This window comes from Tyto alba, unplaced genomic scaffold (genome assembly GCF_018691265.1).
Source record: "Tyto alba isolate M040663 unplaced genomic scaffold, T.alba_DEE_v4.0 Super-Scaffold_17, whole genome shotgun sequence".
Classification (NCBI taxonomy): Eukaryota; Metazoa; Chordata; class Aves; order Strigiformes; family Tytonidae; genus Tyto; species Tyto alba.
Window position 1 is genome coordinate 18,330,524 of NW_024881279.1, and position 23,377 is coordinate 18,353,900.

Sequence of the window (23,377 nt, forward strand, 5' to 3'; positions counted from 1 at the left end):
ATGACAAAATCATAATGGAAACAAGAAAAACTGGTATTTTACTACATTACAGTAGATTATAATCACAAAACATATTTGGTCTTGTGTTTGAAAAAATTCAAACCTCATAATTATCAAATCACAAATATATGTGAAATCATGGAAAACTATACACAAAGCTGTACATTCTTGGGGTTTGTCTTGGAGAAGACCCATGATTGATACTTTCATAAATTACAACTGCAGGTGACGGAAAGTCAAAAAATATTTGTTTGCATTGAATCCAGTATCATTATGACGATTAAATTTTTGTACCAGTGCAACATTCTTTTAAATTTTCTCTCTTGAATTATGCCTACATACCCTCTGGTTTAGCCCTTTACTATGCACAACAATGTCAACTTGTATAGGAAGCCCACACGTGTTCCTATTTTCAAAGACTTGTAAACAGCAATGAAAAGTCAACATCAGAAAGACAATCAGAGGCACCTCTAAATATCGTTATTTTGAAAGGCAGATACAGTTTGAAAAGATGTAAGCTGAAAACTTCTACAGGCTGACTTTATTCTTGCAGAGGGAGCCCTCCTGGAAAGCAGAAGACAATTACTGCAAAATCATGTACTTCATTAGAAATTAGAATTCTAATGTGAATTCGTTTCTGTTTGTCTGAATTTTCTTTAGTTCAAGCAAGCGGTCATTCCCTTTAAATATATTGTAGCCAGGGATGACAGAACTGCTTTATAATAAAGTACACTGTTGAGTTTCAGGATAAGACCACCATTTCAACCGTGTATGAAATGTTGCCAAATTAGAGTATTGGGTTTGAATATATACATATCTATTTTTTTTTTAGGTCATCACCTGACTTTCTTTTGGGACAGCAGGAGAAAATTATGGGTTTCACAGCAATTTATGTGTTTTAGATATAGCTGTCATTGATGTTAATCAGAGCTGTCAGTGACTGTATTTTGGCAGACCAGACCTCAGAACAACAATTCAGTCATCCAGAAATTAGATTTTCAGAGGTAGTGACTAACTTTGAAAAAATTAATCTCTCAGGATATTTGTGACATGGGTAGGAGTCAAATTTATTCTTTATGAGAGAGGGCATCTGTGTTCATCATGAGATGATCCTAATGATCCTTTCTCTTTGCTAAAACATCTTGTCTCATTCATAGTCCACTTTCCAACTTCCGTGACAGTTGTAGACAAGGACTTTACCAGCAACAGTCTTTTACCTCAATGCAGAGCTGGCTTTGGTACGAGAGTAGTTTCACCCTACAGAATCAACTGGGCAAAAATCTACTGTAAAAAAATAATTCAGTAATGTAATTTAAATCTAAATCCTAACACATATGGCCCATAGAATCAAGTTCATATTTATCAGGCAACCTGAACTGTGACTTGTGGCAGTTTCAAAATCTTATTAGGCATTGTCTTAACATAGTCAACATATGTGACCACGTGTGTAATACAGTATTTAAGTTGTAGCTATTTGAACAAAACAAACCAAAATCTTCACTAGTTAAACATGCACGTGTCTAACAGGGAGGACAAACAGCTCTCTTGCGTCTGTGTTCTGGCTATGCAATGATGGGCAAATATACCATCACTGAGATTTAATAGAATTCCTTCAAAATTAATGGAGCTCTGCCATGTATCACCAACAGCACTGCCAGCTGTGCCTTTCATGGAGTCTAAAGTTTCTGTAAGATTTTAACTGTTACTACTTCCAGAAGTAGGTTTATATTGCCTCAAAATACACACAGGCCTCTGTTTGCATAAGAATAAGAGGCTTTTTCTTACAACCTGATCACATATATTTTACATTTTCTCTTTGCCTGCCTACCTTATGGTGCAATGCCCAAAACAAAGTGAAGAATGAGCGAAGTGCAAAGAAGCTAATGCAGGCTTATAGGGATAGGGAGAAATTATCAAAATGGGAATAAAAATGTCAGAGCAATCTTTGATCTCTGGAGGCAAAAAGAAAGTTGGCAGCAAGGTCAAATCTTCCACACACACCCTTTATCATCACACATCTGGTGTGCTTTCTGAAGAGACTTTGTAGCAGGGGGGAAATGCATTTTGCACAGTTATAATACTACAACGCATCACTGTGGCTTTGAGAAGCAGTAATACACTCCCTTTTCTTTAGGGCACAACATCAAAAAAACTGATGTATTGCCAGCTGGAGTTTTAAGAGTCTGCTCCTGATGTACTGCATTTAAATCAACAGTAGAAGATTCAGTGAAACTCAGTTCATCACCTCCACATTTTGTGTGACGCAGTAATGCGGAGTGCTCTACACTAAAGGAATGGTTTGAAAGGAGGTTATTATATAAAGCACTCTGAAAAGGCAGAAACACCAGTCTTCCTTGCACAAAAAGCAGGCAGCAAGAATAACAAGGTGATAATATCATACTAGGGTTAAATATCATGGAACTTTCCAGCAACTTTTTGAATGAAAGGGCCAAAAGGTAAATCAAAACAATATGTGTACTGCTCACTAAGCCTTTCGGATCTTCTCCAAACACCTGATATACAGTTGACTGAAACCAACAGAAGTCCTTTGATTTACTCTGAATTTAGACCCAGAACCATTTACATGTGGTTTTCCACTACAAAAGAGGAACTTCTACGTGAACAGAGTTTTGATTTATGGCTAATAAAACAAATAACCAATTAGTTAACCAGGGAGGTACATCATGTCAAAATATAGAGAGAAGACAATATAATGACTTTATTCTTAGCACAGATGCAACCAAAATGGGATGAAAAAAACCCCCAGCTTACGCTGAAAGAAAGTACCATAAAGTAAAAACTAAAAGAGTCTGTCTTTGTGAGAACTCTTTATTTTCCACATATAATGAGTGATCAGTTTTCTCAGTTCTCTTAGAATAGGATCGAAAAATTAGTATTTTTATAAACTTAATTTCTCATTTTAAGCTTGAATTCTGAGTGCCCCAAAATATCTGCTACTCCTGCCACTTTTGATTGACATTTTGTGCCTAGAGTAAAGATACTTCTGATTCCATGAAGAACATAGCCCTTTATATTTGGTGAATTGCTTTTCTCCTCATGCAAAAAAAGTAGATCTAGACTGTACATTTCTGAAACTTTAAGGAATTAAAAAGACTTTGTGTGTAAATAGCTATCATTATTATCAAATGCTTTTGCTTATGTTCTTCTTTTGCAAAGAACAAAATACTGTGTTACACATGCACACTCAACATGCCTCTAGCACATATTCCATCAGCTCTTACACAGTTGTCTGTTAAGGTAAAGTTTTCTTGAATAATGCTATAAACAGAATTTAAAATCTGATTTGGATTAAACTGCTTCATTTAAATGAGGATCTATTGTTAGCTCCATAGCAGATCTATAGAATTAAAGCACAAAAAATCCAAGAGAGTTCAAATTAGTTTAGTGTTTGTATACTTGTTGAGAGCTGGTAAAGAAAGGACTCGTCAAGAAAACAAGTCTTAGTAGGCTAAGGAATTTAAAGTTCTTAAAATTAAAATCTGGGTATGATTTTCATAGGTATGCAGAGTATAAGCATACAAATAGATCAAGGGCCTCAAGGCAATACAGCCTCTAAAGAAGGATATTTGAAATCTAAAAATTAATTTTGCTTTTGCTGCCAACACTTCTTCAAATGAAAAGACACAGGAAAAGCAAAAATATTTCAGGATTCCTGTCTATGTCCTCACAAGTGCAGTAAACTCCTTACGGCATGGATGCAAAAGGAAATAGCCACAGACAAGCCAGCTGCATTTACATTATTTCTGTTCTGAAGTTCTTCTATCTGTCATCTTGTCATTTCAGATTTTTTCTGTTACACGGCAGCACTAGTTCACCATGTTAAACATGTTTTTCACTAAGAGATAAAAATAATCAACTCAATTATACATCTTGCTATAAAAAAAAATCAACTCTAACAAAATGTGGAAGCTAGGATAGGAACATGATTAACAAAAATTACTATGACTTTTGTGCCTGATGTAATGGAATGACAGCTTCAATGATTATGATAGTTAATATCTGGCATGCCATTAGCCTGCATCGCTTTATTATACAGGCTCAAGACTATGGGTTAGGGGGAGAGAGGAGACAGGGGAGAGACTTAGGACCCAGCAGTTTATAGAGAAATTAAGTGCTTTTTTCAAATAAGCATCTCATTGGCTTCTAGCCTTTTAAGAGCAGCAGATAGGCTGATATTACAATTAGAACAGAATGGTTATGGTGTATAAATGAACAGTTTAAATGTCACAGGCATTTAAAATAAATTTTGCAATGACTAAATAAACTAAATAATCTCATTTGCACTGACACCCAATTACGGCACACTAAGTAGTGTGCTTTATTATATCCTTACCTATCCAATTGTCTTTTCAGCAGAGTTCTTTTCCACCAGCAAAATGTTAGTTATTTGTAAAATTATTAATGGATTTTAAGATAAATCTGACAGGATTTACTGGTTAAAAATCTGTGGTGACTTTAAATCATTCTAAGTATAGCAGACATGAAGTTATTGATCAATAAACAAAACACGACCAGTACTGCAGATCTGAGGATATATTATGACCTTTTGTGGATTAATTAAATAACCCATTGGAACTTCTTACAATGCTGGGCCATCTGAAATCAATTACTGCTACATGAGCTATAGCTTTCACTAGACTCCCGATAACACAGTCTCAAAAAGATACCTAAAGCAGATATATTGCTCCTGATTGGTGTTTGCATCCCAGTATTAAAATACACTTAAGCATGCGCAGTCCTGCAGAAAGACATGGGCAAGTCTTTCACAACTGACTATCTGCAAAGTTAACATTCCTTATTGATGGAAAATGTTCCACTAATGGAGAAAAACTTGCACAAATGTGTTTATTCTACAGGAATATGAAGCAAATGGTTTATGCAAATATTTCCATCTATGGCTGTCCAACAGCTTTTCGCTGAACACAGCATTAAGTATTTATGATTAGTGACTTGAGCCCCTGATTGATGATGTTAACACCATCAAGTTCACGGTATGTAAAAATTTGCTAGTCATGAATATTCATTATTTGACTCAAGTTCACTGTTTTGCTGAACATTCCCAAACAGTAAACTTATTTGTTAAAAATTCATGGCACGTGAGCACAACTGTTCTGGAGGCAAAGTCAACACCAATTGGTTTACAAACAAATATTATGGAATAAAAAAGGAAATATCCAATTGCAGCAAAAAGAAGGTCTGGCATAATGAACGAAGCCTACTTTATTCTACAAAAATCTACTTTGCATATTTCAAAATATATCAGTAAAGTAACACCGCTGAAAATTAGACTTTACTTCACATTGTCTTATCTTAATAACACTAATATTGCAATGTTTTCATTAACAGTATGTCGTGGTTTGACTGGTCGGCAGCCAAACACCACACGACTGCTCACCCACTCCCCCAACCCACCCCCCCAACCTGGGAATAGGGGAGGGAATCGGAGGTGTAAAGGGAGACTCGCAGGTTGAGATAGGAACAGTTTAATAATGGTAATAAAATTAAAACAATGACAGTAATAGGAAATATAAATGGGCAATGCACAGTACAATTGCTCACCACCAGCTGACCAATACCCAGCCCGTTCCCGGCCAGCGATCCCGAAATACCAAAATCCTGCAGTAGCAATCCCGGAAGCGAGAGAGAGAGAGAGAGAGAGAGTGTCCTCCTTCCTGACCACCCCTCCTCTATACAGTGAGCACGACGTTCCAGGATATGGAATATTTCATTGGCCAGTTTGGGTCTGGAGCTCTGGCCGTGCTCCCTCCCTGCTCCCTGTGCCCTCGCGCACGGGCAGGACATGGGGAGTCGGAGAGTCCTCGAAATCTCAGTAGCAGCTGAAAACATCAGTGTGCTGTCAGCATTCTTCTCATACCAAACCCAAAGCTAAATCCAAAACACAGCACTATTCTAGTTACCAAAAAGGAATATTAACTCTATTTCAGCCCAAAACAGTACAGAAGTGACATTTAAAAATAGGTCCAGGAATAATAGAGTGAACTTATAAATATATTCAAGCATAAAAATGAAGAGGAAGATAAATTATTTAACTGAAAGAATACCACCTGTACAAGGGTAAATGATAGACTGTAAGCCTATGAAGGAAGTATAGCCCTGGAACAGCCTATCCGATAAAGAACCTGAACTGTTTCACAATGAATTTTGATAAAGTTGTGGAAAGGACAGGAATAGTTTAAGACTATGCTTTGAGTCCCAGGGGTTTGATTTGCTGGTATCTGAAAAGGTGTTTTAAACAGAACTTGATTTTGTTTGATTGCACACTCATCTTTGCTTCTGCTCCCCCTGCCCCTCCACATCCTGCTGTAGCTAACACAGGACCTGCCCTGCCCCAGCACAAAAGCTGGTTTCTTCAGGAAGAGGAGGAAGATGGGATTCACTTCAATCAGAAGCACTGCAGATTGTCACAGCTATTCAGAGGATGTTGGGCAGAATGCGACCTTTCTCCTGATTATGACACCCGAGGGGTCCAGCCTGGTCGTGAGCTCACCCAATGGCCAAATTTGCAGTGTGGAAACACTTTTTTCCAGATGAGCGGGCAAGGACTGAAGAGTGAGGCATCCTCCCTTTCCAGATCCTTCTCAGAATTCTTTGGATCAAATTCTTTGGCATTTGGGACATACTAAGGAACACAGGGCCATACCAACCTTTCTTGCCTTTCTCCTGCGACAGGCTGAGGTTACTGCCTTTGGTTTCTTGCAAGAGATCTCTTCTGGTACATTCAAGCTCTTTATGGTATCTGGAACGTATGGAATAAAATTCTGATGGACCTTCTGACCTGAACACGTTTGCCTGCAGTTACAAGGAATTAACTCAATGAATGAAGAGATCCCGTCGGTTTTGGTGTGGGGTGTCTGTACACAGGCGGCTGCGGGGGCCTCTGTGAGGAGAGGCCGGGGCTGCCTGTGCCAGGCACGGCCGGTTCCGGCCGGTTCCGGCCGGTTCCACGGCAGCCGGGCCGCAGGGCACGGCTGAGCCCGTCAGGGAAGCTGGCACTGCCTCTGTGAGTGTGTATTTGAGAAAGGACAAAGTGGTGCCAGGCAGTAAGGAGTGAGGAAAAAAGTGTGAGAAACAGCCCTGAGAGCGGCAAAGTCAGAGGATAAGGAAGAGGAGGAGGTGCTGAGCAGATCTTGCTTTCTCCCCAGTCCTGTTGTGGAGGGGGAGTGAGAGCAGCCGGGTGGGCGTCCAGCAGCTGGCCACGGTCAACCCGCCACAGTTTTAATGCAACTATATAACACCATGGAATTTCACTGTCAATAAAACAGAAATTCACATGAACCTGATGTTGACTGTATGCAACTTTTTATTTGCCACCTATTAATTTATGAAATTCTGCAGTCATTTTATGAGCAGCTCTATGCTTTTAAAAATTGTTTTTATTAATTGAGTAGCCATAAATGTGTTACCAGTCACATAAATGTATCGAACAGAGAAAGTCTACAGATTTCATACAAAGGCTTAGCCACGTACTCAAAGTCAACCCTGCTTCTTCATATTTAACACCGCTGCTTTCTCTGAACTAGCTCAGAACAAGGCTGTGGTACTGATTTGTGGCAGGACAGACCACCACGATGCATTTCCATTGTATACCAAAATATTACCAAGATACTAGTAATGAAATAAGCCACTGGTTTTGGACATTAACATAAAACCTAATCACATTATTATTCCTTATAGCAACAGTTCAAAAGCTCAATGGCTGATTAATTATACCCCAAACTGCCATCATTAAATAAGCATTAAAGTGTTACACATACTGCTTTGCGGAAAGAGAATTTCAGAAAAAAAGGTAATTATACTGAAAAGGTAAGACATCATTTTCAGACAGTAAAACTAAATTTACTGTAATTTAAAGAAAATTTTCAGCTTTGGTATTCGAAGAAATATTAAGTGCTTTAATAAATACATATTTATCCCTCAGATTTACGAGATGGTCTCCCAAATGAAAAACACCATATGTGGCAGCTTACATACAAAGCAATTCAAGAAATAAATTCTTACAGTGTGAAAGAGCATAACTGCTAGTGCAAGAGTAAATTTAAATTTGTAATAAGAAGTTTGATGGAAACAGTAAACAAACAAACTCGACAAATAACAATTAGTATCTCTCCAAACCTCCTATAGGATTTCATTAGAGGAGCAACTAACAAAGGCACAGTACCGAAATGTTTCTTTAGACTCAATGTCAATCTTAGTTTGTGGTAGCAAATTATAACAACAGGATGCAAAAATTCTATCAGAGTTCCCCCAAAATTTCTAAGACAAAATTTAAAGCACATTTTTTACCAAAAGGCTTTAAAAGTCATACAATGCTGGAAGTTCTGCATAGACTCCATTATAAGAGCAGTTACTGGGTCCACTGATGGTCACAAAAAGCATGAACCAACTTAAGAGTGAGAAAAAAGATGTTCTTTGTCTGATAGGACTCATAGGTCACTCTTTTGGAAAGAGGTCAAAATTAGATGAAATGGTTAAGCTCACTTCTAAAAGCAATAAAACAGCTGTACAATGAGGACATCCCACACAGCAGAAAGTGACCATTCACACGCACACACAGAGAAAGGCCTCCTCCTCCGGCTCTGTTTGTCCAGTGACCATTAAAAGGGAGAGCCATTAGCAGCCCTCCTCTGCGTGCACAGGGATGGACTGCATGGAGGGCAACGGTTCTGCTCCCTCAGCAGCAACCACTACTGCCCAGCACTAGCAAAACCTGCATCATTAGCAAACAGTCCTCCCCCTCTCTAGTTTCCAGTGAGCACCGATCTTCTGTGCTGGCAGTACCTCCACGTTCCGTGTTGAAAGCAGCAGACCTGCTGCTAGTTACGCAGATATACTACTGCACAGAGTCTTTTAAATAGGAGCAGATGGGGGGGAGTTCCTCTCCCCCCACGCTTTTCCTTTGCCATCTCCTGAATGTTCTCATTAAGACGCTAAGCTTGAGGAGTGCTATTTTATTAGCTACTCATTGTTGGTTGTCTCCTCAACAATATGCTATGAAGTTATTAGGAGAAAAATGGAGCAAGACACTCCACTGAGTTTTGTGGTCTGGGCCAGAGAGTAACAGCTATGTTTTAAGACCGTTTGACCTCACCTAAACAAATAAATCTGCTCCCTCATTAGGGCTTCCAGTCTGCATTAAGCAGCAGGACGCTAACATATTTTCCTCTTTACTATGCCTCAGCTGCAGTCTCCCTGTATGAATCAGAAGCTCTAGATCTTAAACCAAGATTTGGATCAATTCACTATTTTCTTAAAATCAGTATCAATTTCCCTAGCCAGAAATCACTAGACACTTGGATCTGGTAATTATTTCTCTCTTGCATTAATTTTAGGATGAATTTTAACTTCTTTAATCCTAATTATGCATCTTTATTTTCTTCAGGTTCTCGAGGATCCTCCGAAAGCGAACTAAGGATCAAGAATCAGAGAAAATCGCTTCTGATGAAAAAGAGAATGATGTATGGATCCACCTTCCTTCTCTAGAATGTTTTTTTCATTATTAAAGAAAACTGTCTTAGAAATGTACTTAAAAATCACATATTTTACACTTATGATTTGCTAAATTTCACATCACAAGACAAACAGGACACATCAGCTCCAAATCAATGTCAAGATTTTAGACGCTGGTGCTTCTTACACGAGAAAAAGCATGAATTCATTAACTGTTAGAAATATCAATCTCTAGTCTATTCTAAGAAATCTCATCCAGCCTTCATACTCCATTGTAAATGTTGCCCACTGTAAAATATCTCGAGCTACTGGCCAAAACTATACAAATCTGTATCAACCTGTGACTTCAGAGCCAACACCAAGTCCTAACATACTGCCTCAGAATCGGCATCAGCAGTACAAGAGAAAAATCAACTTCCTCCCACCACCCACTGAAATCAACCCACAGTCTCTGCTTGCTTATCTACCAGATAGTCTCCTCTGCAAGCAACCAATTGGGAACTGGTGACATTTGAGCTGTTCTGACAGCAGCTAGCTGAGGACAGCAGTGGCTGAAGTACGTTTGTCCTGGGTTTGAGTGAGTGGTGGGGCTTTTTGGTAGCAGGGGAGGGGGCTATAGGGGTGTCAAACCATGACAACATTACACATCACAGCATGAGATACGATGTTGCTGAGTGCATCTGCTTTATTCTTAGATATGCAGTTCAGATGTGTATTTATTCTCTCATGTATATGCTCAGGAAAACCAGAATGATTCATCATTGTAAAATAATCCAAATGGGGTCACTCAGTGGGTCCTGCACAGAGCACTGAAAGACCAACGTGGTATTGATGGTGAAACTTCACAAACCCACTGCTTCAGTTTGCAAAGCTGTAGAGCCACACTAACACAGGTGAGAAAATACATTATGACTTGACAAAACTTATCAATTTGTAGATTAATTTCAACTTCAATAAGTAAAGAGCGGGTAGAAGAATAATCAAAGAGCCATAATAAAACTTATATGAGAGGAAAATGAAATAAAATTACTACCCTAAGGAGGTCAGAGGAGGACAAGAGACAGACAAATATGCAGACAGAGAGAGAGAGAGTGTTTGAGAAAGACAGAGTTAGAGACAGGCTTTGAGAAAGAGAAGCCAGTTCAACAGTGAAACATCTGAACATAGGAAGGAAGCTGGTTTTGATCCAAGTGAAGACTGGAAGGCTGTAAGAGGTACTGAGCGTAAGCCAGCACCCCCCAGATGCTTCTCTGCTAGCTAAGGGGTATAAAAGTAAACAGTTCCCAAGGATCAGAGCGCAGGTAGTATTTCAACTGACATTAAGTCTTTGCTTAATGTACTGTTTTCTCTTGTCACGGCAATGTGGCAGTGAATTGCAAGGTTATGGTGGAGAGAGAGGAGAAATACATCATGCTCTCTACGCACAGCACGTCAACAGGGCACTCATCCTCTGGTGCCACGCAATTTCCCCTTCTGCAACATACTGTCATGTAGGAGACTGTCTCACCAAACAGATCCCAGAGCTCAATAAGTGGTCGTGCGGGAGGAAGAGTCTGTTTGGAGACTTCTTTGGGAACAGATGGCTTTAGGGGAAAGGCCCAGGAAGGCTGCCCTGTCAGGGGTGGCTCTGGAGGAGGGGACAGCTTGCTGAAGAAGACAGCCAGAACGCTCTGGTGGGTGACAGGACTGCCAGAGGTACTGAGTGCTCGCCCCTGATGGTGAGGGGGCATCTAGTCCCAACCCTGCTGTTAATGACCCTTCCCCTGCCTCCTCAGAAACACAAATCCAGTAAGACAGATTTGCAAACCTATCTCCAGGCAACTGCCCACTATTTAATCCTACACATTTACCTACAGCTCTGAGCCAAATGCTTATGGGCATGAACAACTGAAACCTGGAATAGCTTTTCTGCTGCTCATAATCTGCCTACAAGTGTCATTTGAATTAGCATATTTCTAATTTATGTGCACAATCTGAGTATTTTTGAAAGACTGACTCTCAGTTTACACAGGTATGACTCAGTTTACAGAGATATATCTGCACCTACCTCTGACTTCAGCAACATTATCTTGAGAGACTTTGCACCTAATTCATATAAACATCACTGTACAGGACTGGTAGCATAGTGTTCAGAAGGAATCAAGTAATTTAGGTTCCAGTTATGGCACTTCTTTATCAGTGTTTTACTTTTTCTTTTCCAACTTACACTATTTCTTGGTATGTCACATTCAAAATTTGTTTCGAAAGGAATATCTGTCATAAAATTATTTATAAAACCCCTATTTTTGCATAGGGTCCAAAGAATAACCAGAAGTCAGTTTTTCAAGGATTTTTTTCCTCTTTCCCCAAATTATTTGATTCCACTTTCTGCTTTGAAGCATTCAACAGCACAAGTTTTTAACTAGAATGCTCTGATGAAGCCCATTTTACAGGGGAGGAAAAGCTGAGTTTTCTTTTGCTGTGATGATATTCCCACTGCCATAAAAACACAAAAGCTTGAAATGCTGAGCCTATACTTAAACAGAGTAGTTTACTACATTGTATTTCAGTTCTTCATAACTATGATGCAAAGGCGGCTTTCACTGCCAGCTTGAGGCTAGTTACACTGACTCATATAAGCTTAAACTGTATAAAATTCCTTTGCAGAGGGACAAGTTCAGTTCACTATTCACCTCCTGTCCTAGTTTGACTTCACAGTCAAACATGAACAAATTATGCTGTAAAACCAGGAATAAGAACTGTAATAAGAGCAGGGAAGATTTATATCCTCTTTAAACTAGCTGTCCATGTAGGTTTTTGTCGAACTGGCACACACTAAGCCGAGTTCTCCGCTAAATCCTCCACTAAAATGAGTTCTTCAAACACATTTCTTTTTCGGTGTATTTCATTTCCCAAATGAGGGCTAGGGGATACAGTTGACAGACTGTCTCACTGGAAGCTTCTTTCCTTTAATTTCTATTAATTTATGTTTTTTAAAAAGCAGGCCAATCTCAAGAGTTCTCTTACATGTTATTGGTCCAACAGGCAACTGTTAAAAAGCTTTTCTCTTTTAGAAGTCATAGTCTGTAAGAAAACTCTATTTAGATGAGTTCTGTCCATGTTACATTTCTCATTCTGCAGTTATTATCTCTTCTCCTGATTTAAACGACTCTTCTTCCTTTACTTCACCATATCATAAATCCGAATAGCTGAACTCATGCCCCATCTGAAACTTCATTTCATAAGACAAAAATGCTGTGGTTACCTCTTCAGTAAAATTAGATTCTGCTAATAGCTTAATTCATTTATCCATTTATTTTATCTTTCCTCTCTCAAGACTGTTAGATTTCTAAACTTTTCTTTTAGTTAAATTTTTGATGTAATTTATCAGATATTCTGGGCATCATTCAATCTCTGCAACTGCGCAGAAGCTGCTCAGTACTCTTGCAAATCATGTCACAAAAATCACTGGTGCACAACTTCATCTTCTGTGTACCCACAACACTTCCTGCACACCTCCAGGGCTGGGCATTAATTTATTATCCATGATAGAGAAGAAGGGTTTGATCCCCTTAAGTACAACTGTTTCTCCCTTTCTTTGATACATGTAAATGAAACTATAGAAAAAAGGCATTCCTACAAACATGTCTAGCACAAGCACTTATACTGTATTTCCATCAGTCAATCCATGTACCAAGAGGACAGAGCTCCAGGGCTCACAGGCTGTGAAAGATAAAGGACAGAATACCACAAGACTCTCAGTCTATCAAGTTTAGGACTCACATCGGCTTCCTAACAAGCTCCCTGTGTTACCATTTGGTCTGCAAAACTATCTCCAAACTTGTGTCTGCTATCTTCCATTTTTTTTCACAGCATACACACTCCCATGCCTCTCCTCTCCCAGATCTCTTCCTTTCAGACAAATTCAGAATTCTTTTCCAATTTTTCTCTTTTTCTCGGTCTTTTTTCCTTTCTTTCTTTTTCTTATTCTCGTAAGAAAATGCACTTCTATCACAGCAGAGCCAAGTGTAGTTCCATAGACTTGATGAATAGGCCCAATGTATAGTCACACAATTTGTGAGTTGGCTGTGTATCATCAGCCTCATTTACCAGTGTGGAAACTTGTAGAACAGCAAAGAGCCTTGGCTCCCTAACAATCCTGTTTCAGTCCCTGGGATAAAATCTGCTTCTCGTGTTCTATAGTCCAAGCATTTATCAACAGACTCAGATTAGCATTTTCTATTTCCTTTCTTTAGTATTCCAGTCAGCTGTAGAGCTCTTCCCTTGAGAAATACCAAATTATCCACACTTAATTGATTTCTCATGTTGATATCATTGGCAACACTAAAGTAGAAAAAATAATTTGAGAATTGAAATGTTAACTGGAATCCAATAATTCTTATAAAGCTGAAAAAATTAACAATTTTATCTACTCCCATACAGTTTAGCAATGATAAAAACAAACAGGATTGCTACAGAATGGCATTCAAACACAGCACTGTAATTTTCTGCTCACTGTTTTTATGTGAAATCAATATGAAACCATCAGCTGATAGATAAATGAATAATTGGCATCATTACCAGAGCAGACAAAGTCCTTCTTCTGAACCTCCGCCACAAGAAAACCCCGCAGGTTCACAGGTGCCAAACAGAAGGTGAACTGCCCGATAGTGCGCCGCTGCCTCAGCCAGTCCGACAGCCAAGCCAGGTGGCAGTCGCAGTGCAGGACGTTGGAGTGAAGCCGCCTACAAATGACAGAAGAACCCTGAAGTTAGTAATTTTTTAAACAGGAGACACAAACCAGAGCAATCAAGTACAAGTCTGGCTGGCTCTCCACTGCAATGTAAGTCGGATCATTGCAGGTTATTGGTTACAGCTGAGTCAGGTCGTGACTGTCTACATTGCCATGTAATATACAACTGTACACATATAAATTAGTGCTATTATTTATAATGTCTGGGAGGAATGAGGTTCAATAATTACCCGCCTACAGGTAATCATGAGCTGGCCATTCTAGAGAGAAGCACATGCAGAATTTAAGATTCCTCCAAGTAATCACTTTATGATTTAATACCAGAAATAACTGCATGGATGTGATCTTTGAGTGAATACAGAGGATGGTTTGTATAAATACAAGGACTAGGCTGAAAACCAGGATGATAAGTGATTCTTCCCTCTTCTTTCTCCTTTGAGAAAGAGGGAGAGAGGGAAGGACAGAGGGGGACCCCACACACCAGAGGCTATTGATACCTTGTACGTTCCTGTGGTGCCTGTACAAATTCATCAATGCTCTTTTTACTGTGGCAATTTAATGCAAGTATGCAGGTTCTAGACAGGAATTTTCAACTCATGACGCAGAAGGGAACCATGACAGGGTCATGGCACAGAGCAGTGCTGGGGCCGTTCTTTACAATGGAAGATCAAGCCACACAGCTCCCTTCCCAGCCTGCTTCATGTGACTTCATGCGGGGCAAGTCTGCAAAATGACGACGTGTTCCGGGAGTGAATCTAGTCATTCTAATATTTACCAAACTTCAGGTCAAAATAAAAGCCGAGGACATTAATTATTTTATTCCCTGTAATGAGTCTTACATTTGCAGTGTTATACCAAAGCTGAAATGTTAAAACAGATTGAAAATCCTGTCAGAAATGGTTAGACAAAGCATTATTCACTAATATTATAGGCATTACATTTAGAAACCCCATACAATTGTTGTGCACAGAATTTAGCCTTGTCCATCCACCAAAGAAATTAACTGTCTATCTGTAAGATCTTCATATTGCATAGCAGCAGTGCAGGTCTGCAATGGGTCCCGGGCTGACAGTCCCCAGATATGTATGTCTGGGGTAGGCAGTCACAGTAAAAGACCACACATCTGGAACTGAGAGTTTATCCTATAGAGGTGGAAGATGCTGGTGTCCTGGGAGCACTGTAAAACGCAATCATGTTAGAAGGATGGCTAGAAGACCTTGTGTTTAAGGATTATGAAGCTATTTAATTGAAGTAAGTTAGATTTCTAGTAAAATATTTTGTTATTATGAACCATTAATCTGCCTGGAATACTTTTTGTTGACTGAAAGAACAAATAAATATATTTACAAAAAAAAAAAGAGAACAAATATCATCTACCCAGAAATCATCCTAAATTAAGATTTTGTTCTAACTTGGAGAGAAAGCATTTCATTTAAATCCTCAAAGTATTATCCCTTCCCACCACAGCAGTCAGCAATGATACTCAGAATCAACTTCCTTTGTAAATTGAAGCAGAGCTCATCCCTTGCATGGATGTACAGAGGCAGGAATAATAAAGCCACAATTTCACAAAAAGGGGCAGCTTTCCAGTTCTGCAAGATGTTTTTTTTTTTTCCTCACTACATTCTGATAGTTGATTTCTGGGTTTTCCCATTGTAGACTGTCACCTATTTGACAGCTCGCCTGCCTCAGCAGAGCCCTACCTTGTGGCTTGTTCAAGTTTTTTGTGCAGACAATCTACAGTTTGCTTTTGAGAGACCATTTAGAGAGCCTATCAAGCTTAACAAAGCAGCCTATTAGAATATATTTTTGATAACTACATTAATGAATACAGCCACAAAAAGACTTTTCAGAGTACTTCAAAAGCATAACAGACCAATTCCTCGTGAACATGAAAAGCACTAAAGTGATTTAGTACATTTTCAGTTTATCCTTAAACAAAAAAATTAAACGAAATTATGCAATTACCTATCTCAGCAGTCACTCACACATGCCGAGAGACAACAGGAAACTTGCCATTAAGCAAACAGGTATGGGGACATGCTTCAACACAAATAAAGCTGTTCCAGGCAATGGAAAGCAGATCAATAAAAACTAATTCCTGTCACTTCCAATCAAGGCTAAAACATCAATGAAACTTAGCAACAGAAAAGACAAATAAAAAAGGTTAGGACAGAAGAGTGGATTTTTCTAGAAGAATTCTTCAAGTGCTTCAAATTTTACTAGCATTTGTATTTTTTTTTTCTTTCCTCTAAGAGGTCACATTCAAGTTGACTATGCTCTTTATTTTTCCTTCTCTGTTCTTCTTAAATGAGCAGATTGTTTTGAGAGCCATGAAGAAAAAGCTATTTATCCACAGAACTATCACAGCAGATGCAGCTGCGGCACAAGCAGCCCCAAATATCCTGCTAATGGATCTCACTAGTGTGTAAAAGAGACACACTGGGGAAAATACTATCGACACACTGCCCTGGGCCTCAGCTGGGTGCAAAAAAGGACTTGTCCCTATTTAAATAACATCCAGACCAGGGATTCCCTACAACAGCTTCTGAACAAAAAAGCACATCTAAGTGTGAAGTGATTTGAGAAGGTGTACAAACTGATGATCATTTTTTAAGAAAACAGTAGAGTCACCAAACTGTAATGAACATCATTCACGATCCATTTGGACTGAATTTGCATCACCAACCAAGAGATTAAATAGTAGATCTTATTCAGCCATTGTGCCTCAGACAGTGTTCTCCTTTAATGCAAATTGTTTGTTGAGGTTATATATTGATGCAGGAGAAACAGGTTCCCAAGCGAAAAAAAGCTCAGGAAACTAGAGAGAATATTAATATCTCCCCCCAAATATTATCTTTATATAAATATTTTACATAGGTGAACAAATACCGATCAGTTTTACACATGCTCAGGTGTATTTTAGTTGTTAGGGTATTACTATCCATTTACACAAAACTTGATTAAATGAAAATAGTATTAGCCTAAATTCTGAACAGAAGATATTCAGAAAATATTGTGTAATATGTAGCTATTCAAGCTTTTTATTAATAATTATAATTAATGAAGTATAAATTGTGAAAAGTGCTAAGATGACTTGGGGATAGAGGAAGAAATTTTAATATGAAAGAGCAGAAGAAATTATGAAATGCTATTTGATTCCTGTATTTGTCTTATAGTAATTGCTATTTTGATGACTTTTCTGCCTCTTTTGAAACAGATGGAAGGAAATATAGGAAACTAAACTATTTTACTGTATTTCCACCTGTCTATGTAGGATTCTTTAACTCGTATATTGAACTGCTAAGAAGGGTACTGTGCATTATTTGGCATTCTTTGGAGACTGAAACATGCCACTTGATATTGATGAAACTACCTTTACAGAACATGAGCTGAATGAATACGAATGCAAGTTTGCAAAGGTGCCCTTTGAGCCATAGGCCCTAAATTAAATTTCCAGCAAATCCTTTTAGAGTGGGTCAGCATTCATGTTCTATAAAATGTGGATCTCAGAATTCAATATAAAAGCTTCTCTTTATAAATCCTATTTATGACTTCCTTTTTTTTTTTTTTTTTTCCCCTCCCCCCCACTCCCTTAATTACAGCAAAGGGGGATTAGTCAGTGTAAGTCTCCAGGGAGCTATATACAAAGCCATCTCCGAAATTAAACTAAAGGAAAATGGCAGAAGTCATTCAGCTCTGGTAACAGACAAGACTGACTGATCTGAAGAAGCCAGGCCAATTTTCTGGAGCACTGTGACTGAATGAGAAAAGGCACAACTCCAGGAACCTTAACCCTACACCTTTATCTTCTTTATCCATTCTCTTCTAAAAGACAAACATCTAATTTCTACTGAATTACTTACATTAAGATCTATGAATGTTACCATGTAATGAAGAATATAAATTTAACTCAGAGGTTGTCTTACATAGATTGACACGAGTAAGAGCCATTTTTCTTCATTTCTGTTAACTTATTTAATATGATTTTACACATGCGTACGTAGCATCCTTGACGCATTTTATTTTTTCAGTGCCGAAGAAAATTTTAAGGCTAGCTACTATTTCCCTTTGCTTTTAGGACTAAATACATCCTGGTTGAGTTTGAGATTCTGGAGGAAAAAGCAGAGAGACTTTCTTTAAACATGACTTTTCCTGAAGTTGTGTATTCCCTAAAGGAATTTAAAGGAATAATTTATTTAAACAAAATGTATTTGGTAGGCTATGGCTACATTATACAAATGCACACAGTCTAATTTCACGGTCTTTGTATTTTGGTCTACTAAAGCTGATCAGGGCTTTTCCAGTGGAATGGTGCCTAGCTATAGAAAAATGGATTTGACGTAAGAGAAGCTTTTCTTAAAAAATGCATCAGAATCAGTGATATTTTGTTTCAAAATGTATCTAGAAGCTTTTTTCAAGTTCTTTAAAAAAATTATTGTTTCAGAAATTTGCATTCTGAATTTAAAAAGAAGGAATTGGATTTAAACACAGGATATTCACAAAATTAAATTACTCGATCCATCTGAGCAGTTTTCACAATTTTTATGACATTCCAGCTTGGAGCACATTTCACATTATGGATTTTCCCATGGGAACAAAATGCCAGGTTCATTTCTGGGTAAATTCAAACTCATGATAAAACTGACTCTTACCTAACCCTGGGAAAATCCAGAGAACTCGCTGTCAGGGTTCGGAGGGCACCGGCCGCCCTCACAACCCCGCCCGGCCTCACCAGGGGCTCCCAGGCCCGCTCCCGCCCCAGCGACGCCATTGCAGCACGGGGCGCCGGCCCCGCCCCGGCCCACCCTGCCCGGCCATGGGCCCCGGCGGCGCCGCTCCCCACCCGTGGGCTGACGGCCCGGCCTGGCCTCAGCTGCCCCCATCCCCTGAGGAGCCCGAGGCCGCCCCCGCTGCGGGGGGTCCCGCGGGACAGGCCCACCTGCCAGGCCCCGCCATGCCCACCGCGGCCCTCACAGCCTCAGGCTTGGTCGGGGACCATCTTCCTCCAGAGTTGGGAGAATTGTTCACTTTGGGAAGTGACTGAAATGCGATTATCACAAGACAACAAACATCCGAAGAGTTGGCTTACAGCATCATTATTATTGTTATATGTGAAGATATTACTCACAGCGTCCTGATCTTTGGCATGTGATTGAAACTGGTAACAGGAATGCGGGTGATGTTGTTATTGTTGAGAGTACTGTCAGGAGAAAAAAAAAAAAAAAAAAAAAAAGAAAAAAGAGAGAAAATAGATTGATCAATTATTTACATTTCTTCACCATCACACTATTTACAGAAACAAGCTGCTAAAACTCTTGGTAATAAATCTGCCAGGCTGTGAGCAGTAAGACATGCTGACAGTACAATACCTCAACTTGTGACGTATCATGAAACATACTGTTAGGGCAGAACAACCAACAGCTGCATAAGAATAGATGAAGCTTACTATTTACCATGTCAGAGTACCAAGGAGTACAGGAGAGGAGTTTTTATCGACTACTGGAATGGATCCAGACTTTTTGGTTAAGCTGTAACTTTGCTTGAAAACGTGGTACAACCTGAGTGGAGGAACATCAAACTTGCACACCGCAATATGAAAGCTTTGCACTTGAAGCCCTCACTCTCACACAAAAAGAGAGCTGTTGACTCTCACAGGCTTGTTAACACAGCCAGCTTACACAGACAGACAGCTCAAATTGCCCTTCTGAAAACACACAGATGGATGAGTACCATTTCTTTGCTTTCCTTATGAAAAAATATATGGGTAGTGGAATGGACCGTAATAAAACATGTCATGACCCAGGCATGTAAGGATTTCTGCTGCTCTATCAAAGCAGAGCTTAAAGAGAAAATGATCTCAGCTGCTGGTAGGGACCCCCTTAGTGCTTCTTATGAAAAATGAACTGACTCGATTATCAACAGCTGAGTGTGCTGCTCCCATTTATGTAGTCCTAATTATATCAATGACTCTCTAGCAAATTAGAAGCAATAAAGATTATCAAGATGGCACAGGAAATGGAAAGCACTCCAACAGGGCATAATTGTCATGCTCCAAGAGCACCAAATCTGCAAATACAGTAGCCCAGTTTGTCATGAGAGTTGATGGAGCTGGTGAGGAGTCCATGTCCCAGCGTGGCCAGTCCTGCTACTGGCTGCAGCTGCCTGTGTGGAACCTGAGGTGTCCACAGCACCACGGCACAAAGCAACCTCCACTTTGTAAAAGGTGCACAGCACTCCACTGCATCACTTGGGTAGAAGATAGTGCTTTTGTGCGCTTGTGTATGTCTTGAAGAAAATACCTGCTGAAGCAACCTGAAGGCACGTTACCCTTCCCTGAACTATCCAGCTGTTACAATGTTATGTATTTACATAAGACACTTAATCAAAGCTCTTTAAGTTTTAGAGAAGTTAACTAGCCCTCTTGGCCACCTGCCAATTCAAAAACATCTTTACAATTCTGCCTAGAAATCCCATGGCAAAACCATCTACAACATCAGTAGATTAAAGCTAAATTAGATTATACCCTATTAAGACTGTTTTTCTGGTACACAGGAAGACACATATGCATATTGGCAAATCCAGAAGGTTGCAAGTTAACAGAGCTATTTGCAGGCACACTCAGGAGGGGTGTGCAAGCAGGCTCTGACACTGGCAGCAGTGTGTTTATGTTGCTGCTGCACTGCACCCCAGCAGGACAGAACATGACCACTTTGTTAGGAGGATCGTAGTTGGTATTTCAGCATAGTGCCGCAGCAGATGGATGCACTATTAATCTGGAGCCAGCCTGGGGGCTGATGTACCCATGACAGCAAACTGTACCAACAGAGCAAAATTACCCTTTCTTTCCAAATCTGTAAGCAGAGTGAGTTATGTCAGTAAAAGCAAAGTTTTGGAAATCTGGAATCTGCATGTGAGATCTGCTGCCAGAGATCTATGTCAGTCAAGTCACACACATTCACATGCCAGGCTGATAAAGAGCTGTAAACCTTAGTGCATCGTGGCTTATAGCATAACATACAGTATTCATTCCAGATCCTCTGGAAAACTTGATGCTGCCAAAAATTGGACAAGAAACTTGTAGCTAAGTATTGGGAACAATGAGCATGCAAAATTATGAGTTTGTGTATTCAGTTTCTTGATATGCATAGACTCAAACAGAGTCTATTATAAATTTACTGGATAAGATGAAGAGGGAAATACTGTCAACTTCAGAAGTAAACCTGAAAGTAAGCTCTTACAGCTACCAGCCATGTCATTTCATCAGCTGTGCATCACAGTCTGGACACATCACTGCCTTACTGTGCCTTCAGCACCAGCAGAGAACACAATGATTATCCGTGTACATCCACAGGGCTGAAAAGCTCTACCTTTGAATTCCTCCTAACCTCATGATGACAACACAAATGTCCCACTGAGGCAGTTTATATGGTGCAAAATGGACCTTTCTGACATACAACTGCTAATGCTTGATTACCTGATTTAGCCAGTGATGCAAACCAAAGTCTTTTGTGGACACATAGCCAAAACAAGCATGTACAACAGAACCTCTATTAAGGGTGCATACGTATATACATCAACACACCCACCCCTCAATATCTATATTTATTTGCTATTTTCATTTGCACATGCATGTTGGGAAGTCCAAACAGTGCTCACAAATGGAATTTCTAATTGCACCACCATTTTTTTTTTTTTTCTGTAAACGTAAAAATATAATTCACCTTCTGCCCCAGTTACCTGTTACGTAAAAATGAGCTATGCACTTGGTTGGAAGGTTTTAGGAATACACTGATAAATGAAAGCCACATGTGAAGTCAGCTCACAAAATTTGAATCGCATACCTGGCAGATGTCTGAATATGACACACACAGCACTCTAGGAGCCAATGGAAGCCATAGGAATTCAAGGCAGACCTTGTATTGATTTCAAAAGAACATAGATTGGATTCAAGCAGAACTGGACGTGACAGCAAGCCTCCTTCTGCGCTGAGGGTAGAGAACACATCCCTTTCTCCCAGTGCAATTCTTCATCTGGACACAGAAAGGTCAGCCTCTACTGTCTGATTTGATGATTCAAAAATATTTTTAAGTTCTTGAAATATTTCTGTTTAACAGTCAAAGCATTATTCCAATCACACAGTATTTCTGCTCACAAAATATCAGATGAGAGTGGCTCAGGTTTTGCACCTAATAAGCAAAGGTTTCCCATAATTAATAAATATATAACCTAAGAATCCTAAACCAGTGCTGCATTAATATACTCCTTGAACACAGATTTCCTGGGTAACTCTACCAGATAGCTTTTGTGCAGATGACTTGGTAGCAAACTATTTCATTGATATTTAAATGTTAGCCATAATGAAGGCAATAAAACATCTATGATAATAGCAATTATTTCAGAACAAAGAAGGCCAAACACTGCAAAGGGCGCTAATTGACAGTGAACCGTCTGCAGTACAGCCCTCCTGTAGCTGCAGGAATTTAACCCTGCTGCTCTGGTTGTGCAGAGCACAGGGCTCCCACGCAGTGGGAACACTTTGGCTGTTGAATGGGGACACATTTTCAGGTAGAGGTGTGCTCTAGAGGCACTCTGTAAAGCTTCCTGTCACGCACATGAAGCCTTCCCAGCAATGATTTTTAAAACTATGTGTCCTGACAGAGCTAAGCACGCAATACAGTGCCATTTTTAACACATGAAGGAAAAAAATAAGTTCTGCTCCAGTTGTCTGCTAGCTGCTCCAAGGCTTCAGTCTCATTTTGATCCAACTAAGGTTCAAATCCATAGAAAGAGATGCACAAACACCAAGAAGGTGTGAGAAACAGAAAACTTCCAGAATCTTCCAAGTCCTCCAACATCATATGGGGAAACGTGTATTCTGCTGGGTTCTCCCCAGCCTTATACCTCTCATCCCTTCCAGAACCCAATATAGCCTTGTTCCTTGGAAAAGAACTGTCCTCTCATTTAGAAGTCCTGTCCCTGTAAACTATTCACATCCAAAATGCTGAATCAGGAAGCAGAGGTTATAGACAATATTATTTATGCCAGCAAACTTCCCACCTTGGGCCGTGATCCTTGTCAGATCTTGCAAGCTAAGCAGAAGGGGACTGCAGCAGTCCTGAGGATCCTCCAAGGACTACTTGGAAGACACATAGC

The 23,377-nt window shown here is 39.6% G+C and overlaps 1 protein-coding gene across 1 annotated transcript in view; it reads right to left on the reverse strand.

Moving 5' to 3' along the window:
- SLIT3 (slit guidance ligand 3) overlaps window positions 1-23,377 on the reverse strand; it is a 525,410-nt gene that overhangs the window by 188,375 nt on the left and 313,658 nt on the right. The window contains exons 8-9 of the mRNA XM_042790009.1: window positions 19,353-19,424; window positions 14,050-14,213 (exon numbers count right to left, since the gene is read on the reverse strand). Coding sequence (XP_042645943.1) covers window positions 14,050-14,213; window positions 19,353-19,424 — 236 coding nt within the window. The remainder of the gene's footprint in view (window positions 1-14,049; window positions 14,214-19,352; window positions 19,425-23,377) is intronic.